Raw genomic sequence first — 12,265 nt, forward strand, 5'->3', positions numbered from 1 at the left:
TTATCATTTGAGATGACTTCAGCTTGTAAAGTTTTTATCCCTCCTCCATGCCTGAGACATCTTCAGAAGTTTCTCCACATTATCATCTGGAACATTTTCAATGCTATTAGCTATGTTTAGAAATGTTAAGTCTAATGGTCAGATCCAATACTGTTTTCTAGAGTTTTCTTTTGTTTGTGCAACCCAGAGGTCCAGACTGTTTCAGTGAAAAATGTCATGTTGCAATTACACATCATAATGACAAAATTGGACCAGCCCAGTAGAAATCCTTTAGGGAGTGTCAGTAGGGACCTAGTGACGTTCAAGAGGAATCTGTGGTCACAGAGTGAATGGGTGTGGAAAGCACTGAAGTGATTACAAATGGGGTATGAACTGTTTGCGACCTGACAGAATTTTTCTGTAGTCCTCTGAGAGCTCTAAAACACTTAGTGTCTCACAAAGGAATGGGAATGACATGTGGAGCTTGAAGGGCTGGCTGGATTCCCTCTTTTTTCTTAGACAAAAAGCAGTTGAATAAATTTGTTTATAATCCAAATTTGTGTTTCAAATCCTTTTGCTTTTTGCTTAATCTAAAAATGCTTGAGAGAACTGACAGAAGGAAAAAAATCAAGTAGTAGGAAGATTCTTGGCTCCTTTCACCATGTGAAGCTGCACATCCATATTTAATAGATAATTTGTGTTTGTTTGCATCCTACCCTTTGAATTTATGAAACAACTTTTTTTTTTTTTTTTAAATCAGAACAGCTGAAATCAATAATCCAACCAGAATTCTGCATGAATTACACTGCAATCCCCTTTGTCAGTCAGTGACCAAAGGTTCATCCCTTCCAGAAGTCACAGATATATCACAGTAACCTCACATATGCAGGTGACAGAACAGCCATTGGACATCAGCCTTCACTGTGTGCTGTCCAAAGTCCTGCCTTGTTTATAAAAGCAGATTTCCTATTGCACAAGAAAGAGAAAATAAAATGCATCATGTGAATTCCTGGCAGGATTTTTGCTGTGTATGTCAATTAGTCATTAAGAGTAATAACTGTTAGACTATAAAGGAGGTAAAAAGATTTGGGGTAAAAAATAAAAATCTTACTATTTTATAAAGCAATTTAAGAAACCTAAATCTCAAAATTATTCATGTTATGATGCATTAGAAATGTAGACTGGTTTCTTTCCTAGCAGCCTAGCTGTAAAATTAAACATAATCACTGCTAACAGTATACTGATCTTCTGACATATTTTTGGTGCTTTTGTTGGTTGAAGATTGAGAGCCAGATTTTCCATTATGCCTGACACCTTTGGGCTTCCACTGTGTTTAGTAAAATAGTTACATACTGGGGCTCTGAAAAGCGAATTCACATTTCAAGTGTTATTTACAGCTGATAATCCAACCATACAGAAACTGCTGCAGCAGTCCTGTTTGTACTACAGCTACCACTTTCTGCAGTTGGGTTTTGTTTTGTTTTGTTTGGTTTTTTTTGAGCTTAGACACAATTTAATTTATATCAAGATGTCTAAACTTTTAAAAAGCTGTTTTCTATTCCTGGATTTGCACAGGAGATGAACCTTAGTAGACCCTTGGACCTTCAGGAGGGTTCCAGACTTGTCAATTCCTTGGAAAATCAGATTGTAATACTATGAAATTTTTAATAATACAAGACATTGGGGATCATTCCACTGGCCACAGTGGCTGAGATAGTCCCTTCTCTGTGTTCAGATCAGCAGAAGGCTGCAGCACACCAGCAGTGTGCAGAGCTCCTGTGACACATCTCTGTCAGGAAGGGCAGAGCACAGGGCAGGAAGAAGCAGACAGGGCTGGGCTGTGATCTTCCCACCACCACCACTGCCCTTGCTCTATTGTAGCCATGGCAGGGTCTTGCTCTGTTGGTGGTTTTCATACTAGAAGACATGAAAAGGATATCCTGAAAAGAAAAAGTCATTCTCTTTCTCACCGCTGAAATAATTTTATCTACACTAAAGACTAAGAGCAAATCAAGCATTAAACTCCAAAAAGAGCCAGAGAAAGTTTCTTATATCTTTCTTTCATTACTGTAGAGTTGTATTTTCTCGGTTGCAAACATTACTCTGGAAATGGTGCCTCCATGGAAGTGAAGCAGCCTTTCTGAAAGCTCAGATAGCTGGGCACAGATAAGGAAAAGTGTGATGGTTCACTGCAATATAGAGATGGCCTCAGGCAGATTTTTTTTTTCACTCTAAGTGATTTGTCTTCATTTACAAGTGCCTTAATTTCTCTGTTTCTGAGTCTATAAAATGGAGATACTGCCTTCCTGCATTAGAGGGGGTTCCACTGTGAAGCATTTTGAGATTATTAAATGCACATTATTATCATGTTGAGACTCGAAGGCACTGACCTTGACAAAAAGGTGAGCGACAGCCTGGCTGCATGATCAAGCAGCATTAGTGAAGCCAGCACTTCCCTTTCATGATGCTCAACTGCAATATAATCATCTCTAATGTAGCTGTTGGAGGCACTTCCCAGCCTCACTGGCAGAACTTGCTCAGCAAGGTCTTTTCCACAGCATGCAATTACAAAATGAGAATGGGAGGGAGGGAACGGGATGAATGAAAACAAACATCACTCTAGGAACAACTGTTGGTGGTTAATACTTGACCATTACTTCTTGACAGGATTAATGTCTTTCTAATCACACTAATCCCTTCTGATAACTTTATCCATAATCCATCTATTTCAAAGCAACATCCAGATGGCTTCTGGTGGAGAGGAAGACAAAATAAACATGCAGAATGGGGTCTTAGCAGCAGCTTCTTGTATTTTCCCTTTCTGGGGATATAGGGTTTGATCTTGAGACAGGACAAAAAATGTGCTTTCATCAGACAGCAAGAGAAAAACCTAGAGAATGGCAGTGAAGACAGAAAGTTCTATTTTTATTTGTAAATAAATTACCTGATGCTTATCTGTGACAGCCAGAACAAGCCTAGAGGTGCTCAAAAGGGTTTAGCTACTTGTTTGCATGGGACTAATTAGATTTCCAAGATATTGGAAAGAATTCCCTTCTTTACGTCAAAAATTCTATTTTAGTCTTGGGGGTTTTACGTGGATTTCCCTCAAAGTAGACACAAACCTTAGTACTTGGTTCTTTGGTTCATATAGTTACAAATACTTTAAACAATGTAGACACTGACTTTACCGTTTTAATTAGTCACATATAATTCCTAGAATTGAAGATGTCTTCCCCTTCCCTTTAGGCTCAACAGGTTTTTTTCTATACAAGCTAAGACATGGTGTCTGAACATTAAATTACAATTTTGTGGATTTTTTTTTCCCCCAGACTGGTAAAGGAGTGAGATGTACAGTAATTTTTATAAAAGCTGCAGATTGCTTTTTATTGTTTTAATCCTGTTTTGTCCGTTTGGCAATCATTAAAACACGCTATGGAAGAAGCTACACATGAATCACACGTGTGGAAGCTACTTAAGTACACAGCTTCTCAAATTATTTCAATCTATGTATCAAATATCTTCCCTGTTCTTCCAAGGCCAACCAGATCCTGAGGTTTGACAAGAATTAAAGGTACACTCTTTTCCATTCCAGTGTGTTTCATGAGAGTCTAGCAGTGGAAGCTACGAGAATAGCTTTGTTCTGGTTTAGAAGAATCTTGGGAAACTCTTCAGAAGTTTTTATGTAGCCAAAGATGTCTGATGAAAATTAGAGTTTGAGAGAGGACCTGAGCATGATATAGTGATCTTAGTTTAAACCAGCTGGAAGCTTATTCCTCCTGCCCCCCTCTTCTCTAGTGTCACAATATGACATGAAATAACTCACACATGCACGCTAGATACAAAAGAGGGAAAAAAGAGCAAAAGGAGTGAACTTTATTCCTGACCTCACAATATATAGAATTTCAAAAGTGGCAGTGGATTGGAGGATGAAATTGATACCTCTCCAACCACACTGGTCAAAATAACAGTCCATCAATTCTCTCTTCCCACAAAGAATGCAAAACAATTGTTATTTACATGACAGAGCACGAGAACTCTAGTAGAAATATGTAAACATCAGAAGGCATATAAAACTTTTAGAAGAATTTTAAAACTTTTAAAAGAACAGGGCAACACCCTAGGAAGTAAGAAGAGTACTTTTTCTTGTTGTCCTTTGGCTACATTGTGTGAATGTTAGAACTCTAGAGATAACAGTAATAAACTGCTGTGATGTGACTGTGTATTACCTGCTTTGTACAATAACTGTGATAACCATTATGTCTCTTAATCTTTGTGCCTTTTGTCCTGTTCCTTCTGCTATCAAACACATGAAGTCCAACAAAAAATAGCGAATGAGTGATTACTGTCTCATTCTAGTTACAGGCATTTCTTTCTGAAATGATTCTGAGCTATTGCCTTAAATGACATGACCACTGTTACTCCCCAGCCTTTGAAGAACTGGTTCCAGTGGTCCCTTCCTGAGCCCTGCAGGCCAAAGAGAACACAGGGTTTTGTCTGAGCCCAGACCTCTGTTCATGCTCTGTCACATTCCAGTTACCCCACTGCACCTCCATAGTTAATTACTTTTGATGACTTTCTCATCACAGCATGAACTGAGCATTACTTTATCTGGTGGCAGGATAATCTCATTACAGATGATGATCTTGTTAATGAATATCCCCAAGACAGAGCAATCTCATTATTAGCCCCCTCAGGATTTATCACCTATGAGCCAAGGTAAGGTTAGATTCCAGCTGAACAACATCCTCCCAAATCCTAAGGCCCTGCATCTTGAGGCTGAGGCAACAGCCCTAACTCACCTGAACCACTGGACATATTTAATTAGGATTTTTGTCCCTAAGTACTTCTGGAAAGACTTCTCAGGTGAGAAATCAAGACAGGGTTCATTCATCTGCTGTTCTGTAGAACCAACAACATGCCCAGAGGCATCAAGGACAACAGGAACAGTGTGGCTTCCCCACAGGGACAGTGGCTCCAGGGAGGGACGGGGAGTGAAAGCTCTGTCTCCTTGGCAGTGCCCTCTGCCAGGAATTGCTCTGCCTGCAAGTTACAGTCAGCCCTTCACACCACTGGTGTCACCTACATCTACAAAGAACCCTGAAAATTGTTATCATGGAAAACATGCAACTGGTTAAAAATCAACCTGATTCTCATTTTCTTTTCTTTTTTTTTTTTTTTTCTGGGAATGTGGGAGTGGAACAGTGCTGGACTCTAGTACAATATAGGTATCTACCCTGTGCAGCAATGAGCTGTCAAACTGGCTCAATGGCCTGTGGAAACTCAGCCTGAGAGAAGAGTTCAGTCCTCAAAATCTAATAACAACACAGAGTTGTTGTTTTTTGTTTTTTTTTTAACAGAAAACTGTCATATTAATTTGAGAAAAATATATTTAACTGTTTTATTTTTAAAAAATTTAGAATATTTACTCTTCTGCACAGGCTCATCCAAGGGAAATGACAAGGAACAAAGTAGCATTCCTACCGTATTTTCAATATGCAGTGCTGTATTTGTACACAGTGCTTTGCAGACACACAGAAAGGTGGATTTTTATCGAATCCAATGATAAATAAAAGCAAAGAACAATGGTTACAAGAGGTGTTTCCTCTGAATCCCATCCATTGTCCCCATTTAGACTGAAGGCACAATGAATTACAGTCTGCTCCCCATGTGCTTCCTGGCAAAATAAAAATATATAGGATTTATTTAAAAAGAAAAAAAAGTTATTCTTTTTGTTAAAGAATGGACTATATGACAAAATTGCCCTTAGTGTTTTTAATTTTAAAATTGTGTCCCCACTTCACACAGGAAGGGCTGAGTTGGTTGATTAGATTTTCTTCAGAGGTCCATTCAAATCTGAATTATTCTATTATTCTGTAAAATTATGTGTAGAATATGACACACAGAGTTTCAATAACTACTGCCACTGCTCCTGTGAACTGAGCCATCACATGTGTAACTTGTGATGAAACTGTCCCTGGAATTTCAGGGAAGAGTCAGTAGGATTCAGTCCCCACATGTGCAGCCTGAACTTGCAAGTTCCTTCCAGTAACCAGGATTTGACCTGGCAATTGGAAAATGCCCCTTCACACATAGACACTACAGCTTTAGTGTTATGGCAAGCTTATTGAAATACTGACATGTAGAATCAGCTGTAAGAGAGGCAGGCAGGCAGGCTGGAATAATTCAGAAATTAGGCTTTCAGCTGCATTAATATAATGCAAAATAATGTTCATTTAAATACAATTTCTGCTGTGTTTTCTTCCCACAGCTTGATGTCTGGGCTGGCAGCCCTGGATGCCAAGACTTCCAGTCGCTTGGGAATCATAACTGTCACTTACTACCTGTGGACAACCTTTGTGGCTGTGGTTGTGGGAATAATTATGGTGTCCATTATCCACCCTGGTGGAGCAGCACAGAAGGAGAGCACTGAGGAGGGTGGAAAGCCCATCATGAGCTCTGCAGATGCACTGCTGGACTTAATCCGGTAACCACATCCATTCTTTCTGCTTTCTCAAGGCAGCATTTTGTACACAACTGCAGGAGGAACTGTGGCCTGAGCCTCAGTTCTGAATCTAAGGATAAATGTTTGGTTGGGACTGAGAAAAAAGCTTTAGAAGATATTTTTCAAGTTATCAGCTGTTTATACTGGCTGTTTCTTGTAAAATTTAAATGAATGGCCACCAACCAACAACAATGGAGCAGGTCTTTTATACCCCACAGGAGTCCATATAGCCTGTGGACAAATCCATCAAATCCATTATTAGGGTCAAGGGAGTATTAAAATGTCATGTTCATTTAAATAAGACAGTTGCAATTGGCAAAACCTTAAATAAAGGGGTGAAACACACATTTCTCAAAAAATAATTCTCAAAAGTGCTGTTACTGTTGTTCATACTAATTTGCAGATAAAGGACAAAATTAGAAAGACCACTGTTGTGTATTTTTTATTCTGCTTTGGGGCTTTTTCTTATTTGTTTTATTTTGTTTATCAAAAGACAGTTGCTCTTTTAGAACAGCATTAGGGCACTGCTGGAATTTCATGGCTTTGCCTGAAATCCCTTTTTGTCCCAGTATTTCAGGTGCTAGTGGGATTTGTCCCAGGTGCTAGTGGGATTGGTTTGTTGACGGAACATATTCTGTGCCTTGGATTTATTTTGCTCATGCAGAAAGACCAAGTTTTGCCTTTGTTTGGTAGTTCCTCAAGTTGCTGATCTCATACTACATCAGTCAAGGGCTTTCAGGCCAAGTGTGTATCAGTACTACAGAGAATTCTCTTTGGAGTCAAATTTACTGAAAATAAAAATGGTTCACAGTTTACCTTTCAAAAACCCCAATTCCTGACCCTGACAGCATGACAGCACACAAAGTACTTTAACTAGACTTATTTGCACTTCAAATAAGATGGAACTGAGAAGAGAAGCTTACAAAAGACCTTCTTTTTCTCCTCCAAGTTACATTTACCCAGGCCACCTGTATTTGTATTTTATATTTTTGTAAGAATGGGCCAAAATATTTTAATCATTGAGCAGCAGCAGAGGACAATCTCTTTTGTAGCTTCTCACAAAATCACCATCTTCATCTGCATTGGGTACCCATCTGTATCTCTCCAGTGACTTTGCCATGATGGATGGATGTGCAGTGGAATTTTGTTTGTGACATGGGGTCAAGTCACATTATTCTGTTTCTGCTGCACAAACGACTGTAATTCCTACACCAAGAGCAAGTTACAGGACTTTGAATTCCTTAGTATGACAGAGTAGCATAAGAAGTAAAAGAGAATCTAAGATAAATGTCACTAATGATTGTCTTCATAGTGGCAGTGTTTGGGAAGCATTCCTAGTGTGCTGAGTGGTTTCTAAGGCCTTGGTCAGAGACAACCAAAGGCACAGTGGGACACGGTGCAAAGGCACATCCAAATGGCCCTTACAGCTCTGTCTGGGAAAGGTCTCCCTCACCACAGGTTCTCATTCCCTTTCTCACACCTGCCCAGTTGCCTTTAGAGGCTCAGAGTAAGCTTGTCATGGAGATGAGTTAGATGGAAAGTAATCTGGGTTTTCAAAATCAAAATTTTCTATACTATTGTGTTAAAAAAAAAAAAAAAAAGACCGAGACCTGAGTTACAATCTCATCTCTTCACCTCTGCCTGTCACTCCCTGTACACCAGAGGTGTTGTGAGGTTTGGGAACACATTATTCCTCTGAGCTCACTGCAGGTCAAAAAACATTTCCTGATCTAAATATTTGCAAGTATCTTCTATAATTGCACTTTTCTACATTTACCCAAGCAAATCATAATAGCTTGTGAGCACATGTCAGGTATTCAAGTTTCCAGCAGCCATGTGTTTCTAGTCTGCAAAACCTTAAATTCTTCACTGGTTTGAGCAGGTGTCAACAATGAAAAGGTCACCAAGCCCCTCTCATTACCGAAGGTTGAAAAGAGAGAATCCAGCTCAGTGTCCTTTTGCTTTGCTCAGCAGCAGCCACAGCTGCAATCTTTCTATCCTGAGTGCACAAACGGATGGTATTTATTCCTCTGCTACAGAAATAACCACACTTACTAAATAAATAAATAATAACAACAGAACTGTGGGGAATGGGCTTTCAGCCTAGGCAAACACTATGGGTGAAATTCTGGCTCTGCTGCAGACAGTTGCAAGACTCTTAAATATCTGTGTGGAAGCCTGGATTAAATGTAATGATGTATCTGCTGGTTTGAGCTAGAAAAGCTGATCCTTTAGCTCAATGATAAATCACTTCCATTCACAGCTGGGAACCATCTTTTTCGGCCCAGATTGGCTTATCTTCTCAATTCATTAATTTCCTCTCCATTTATCAATTGCATATGTGCCCAGACATTTACACAGGAAACATCTGGTACTCGGCAAATGAAGAATGGTAAATGTACAAGTGAAGAGATGATATATGTGACATTATTGTGGGGTTTATTTTAAAAGCATGAATCTTGGCTTGGGGATACATGTATTCACCCTCAGATTTCAGATTTGAAGCCATTTGAAATTATGAAAAACATTATTATTTCTTGTGATTTTATATATGACATTGTCATGTCTAGAACTTTGGCAGGAAAGACGTTGCTAGAAATTGAATGTCTTGAATTTTTGTGCGAGATTTTTGCTTTTAGTAGTGGTTTTAATTAGAAATTAAAGAATATACTGAATCAGCAAAAAATGAAACCAAAAACTAGTGCAGACCCTTGTGGTTATCTAAACATTTGCAACATTAATCAATAACCATATTATTATTATTTTGCATTATTCTGTAGATGGTGTTGCCCCTGTATATTTGTCCATTATATTAAAAAAACACAAAAAACCCCACAAAAACAAAAACCCCACCAAACAAACAAGAAAAACCAAACAATGCTTTGGTGAAGAGATAACAGTGACACTGTGGTGCATAACTCTGAAATGGCTCTAAACCTCACAACAGCCAGGAAATACATAATCTCATCAACATCCTGAATTTCATGCCTCAAAAATTGCATCCATGGTTCAAATTTTTTTTTTTTATTTTTTTTTTTTTTGCCACTCTAAACAGCTGTACTTGAAAGATTTCCTTTCTAAAGAGAATCCCAGGGGATTGGGGACAAGAATGTTAAGGATGTTCTGCTGCCTGTGGAAGATGCTCATTTAACCAGGTGGTTCCTGCAGGAACCCATCCTTGCAGAACCTCCCCCTCTCTATTGGATTGGACTAAGGACAAGCTCAGGAGGCAGCTGTGACTCTGAAGCTGTGCAGGAGATGCTGTTCTGAAGATGCTCCTCTCTTTAGCCACCACTTTATTGCTCCAGTGAGACAGATGTACAAATCTGCCCTCATTTTGTTCAAGGTTTCTGCTGCAAGCATTGCAAGACCTATGAAAGTATATTTTCTTCCATTTAAAGTTCTTTATAATCCTCAGGCTAAGGATCATGTTGTCTTTAAGCACCTGGTGCTTTATGAGTTTTTATGGATTCATTCTCATGATGTGCAATACTTCTGTGAGGTAGGCAAGGACTATTTTCTTTTCTTACAGCTAGAGAACCAAAACACATGGAAAATCAATTATTTCACTGAGGATTTGTTCAGAAAGTTTTGTTGGGCCAGAGAAATATTCTCAGTTCATACAAGACCTGGTAGGGTTCTTGTAGGAATATGGCTTTAGGACATCTCAATATCAGTGAATCAACAAACATCTCTGCTTTCTTCCTGTGGGAGTTATTGAAATTAACTTTCTACTTCATCCACAAAAATAAGAGTGACATTTTAGTATCCTTCTATGAGTTCAGAAATTAAGAAAGGCAAGATACAATTTTTTAAAGTAATTCAGCTTTTGAGTGTTTTAGTCAAAAGGACAGAAAGGGACATGCTTACATGAATTGTGTTCCATTTAAAATATTACGTTTGTAGCATAATGACCTGACTAGGAGAATAGAAAATGCCTATAATTTGAGGACAAACATTTGCAAAAGTCATTCAGTGAGCCAGGAGGACACTGTTGACATTAACAGTTAATATTTCCACATCTGTTACCTTTGATTTGGAAGGGGAGATTCTGCTACGACTGAAATCGTGCCACCTGCATTTCCCACCAAGGGAAATAAAATTTGGCTTATGAAATAAATAAATAAGCAAAGTCCCAGCCAAACTGGGTCTCCCCTCCTGTTTTAGATCAGTCTGACTGCAGATCTGGCCACCAGCAGGTGCAGGGTTCATATACCTTATTGGTTTTTCTCATGTCTAACAAGACAACCTGGCATTGTAAACTTACTCAGCTCAAAAACCCCAAATAAACCAATTCAGTGAAGGCAAACAGGATCAAATCACACCTTGATCCATGAGAAGTAAATTTGTACATTTCTGAAGTTTACTGGAGAGAGAAATCAGAGCATTTTACCACTGAATATTCAGGATTGCATTCAATTTAATAGCAGGTACCCAGAAAATCAATTTGGCTTAACCAAGAGAGGCTTTATTTTTATACCAGTAAGAGTTAAAAGAGGATATAAACACTGTAGAGGATTTACATTTTCATGGGAATCCTGAGCACTCTTTAAAATCACTTCCTTTCCCTTTTTTCAAGCTAAGGGCTATATTCTATATTATTGAAATTGTGTTTCTTGAAAATAGGGCAGGAAAAACCCAGGATCTGTTGTAGTGTGGAAAACATCCAGGCTGTGCAGAATCAGGAATTACACCTTCAGAAGTTTACAACTGAAGACTGAATTGTATGTAGAGACAGTAATATATTTTAGAGTGCATTAAATGATCCAGCTTTAAACCATGAAAGAACTTTTGACAATAAGTATGCTGTACATTAATTTATCTTTTGCCAAAAGCTACTGTGGACTATGATCGAAACATTTATCTGTCCCCTATGGCAAAGCACCATTTTTTACTCTTTTCAGATAGCCAGTTTTTTTTCATCTCACAAAATGAGCCTTATGCCAGAAATGTCCTGCCCTGGGACCAGGTTTTTGTTTCTGGTCGATTTTTAAGAGTTTGATTTCCACAGGAGCCTCAACCTTGAGTATTTACAAAGAACTCTCAACCCTCTAAATATGTGGTCTCTATTTGGCACAAAATGAATCCAACATGGAATAAAGATAATTCCATGATGAAAACCACCCTGAGGAGATGGGCTATGAAGCAAATTCTGCTCTCTGGTCAGGAGGCTTTAGTCACAGAGAGGGAGGTACACAGGGGCCAGGAATTAAAAGTGCACTAGGAAAGCTTTGACCTTGCAGGAGAATTTGTTGTCCATCCTCCTGACAATTGGTCTGGAACCTCTTCCAGTGTAAGCACACGCCTTTTACAGAATAACTTGCCTTGCTGGAACCACAGTGGAAACACACCTGGCCTGTTGTGTTACCTTTGATATAATTCAGCCTTTTTGAGATGCCTAAAGCTGTGATGTACTTGTGCTTCCAGTTTCAGAGAGCCACAGCCCTGCTGGGGCTTTGTCAGGACCTTTTCTTTCAGAGGAAGCAGGGTAAGAAAGTTCAGATCCCTTACTGGAACCGAAAAGCCATGCAGCCCTCAGGACAGATTAAAAGTCCACATTTGACAAAATGATTCCACAGTGTGAGTTCTGCTCTGATCTTTGAAAAAACCAAAGCAAGACAAAGTAACTTAGGCCCGATTAGTAATTTTTACATTCTCTAAGTACTTTTTATCCCAATAATGAGGATTTTAGTGCTTCATTAATTCTGCAAAAGCCTTCTTTGGTCCTTTTAGAAAGAGGTAGGATGACTGATACTGAGAAATGAGATGAGGCACCAGAGGTTG

At 38.9% G+C, this 12,265-nt stretch overlaps 1 protein-coding gene across 1 annotated transcript in view; it reads left to right on the forward strand.

Annotated features, from left to right (window-relative positions):
- Positions 1-12,265, forward strand: part of SLC1A7 (solute carrier family 1 member 7) — a 47,538-nt gene that overhangs the window by 8,891 nt on the left and 26,382 nt on the right. The window contains exon 3 of the mRNA XM_021525042.1: positions 6,248-6,463. Coding sequence (XP_021380717.1) covers positions 6,248-6,463 — 216 coding nt within the window. The remainder of the gene's footprint in view (positions 1-6,247; positions 6,464-12,265) is intronic.

Source organism: Lonchura striata, chromosome 9 (assembly GCF_046129695.1).
Source record: "Lonchura striata isolate bLonStr1 chromosome 9, bLonStr1.mat, whole genome shotgun sequence".
NCBI classification, from domain to species: Eukaryota; Metazoa; Chordata; class Aves; order Passeriformes; family Estrildidae; genus Lonchura; species Lonchura striata.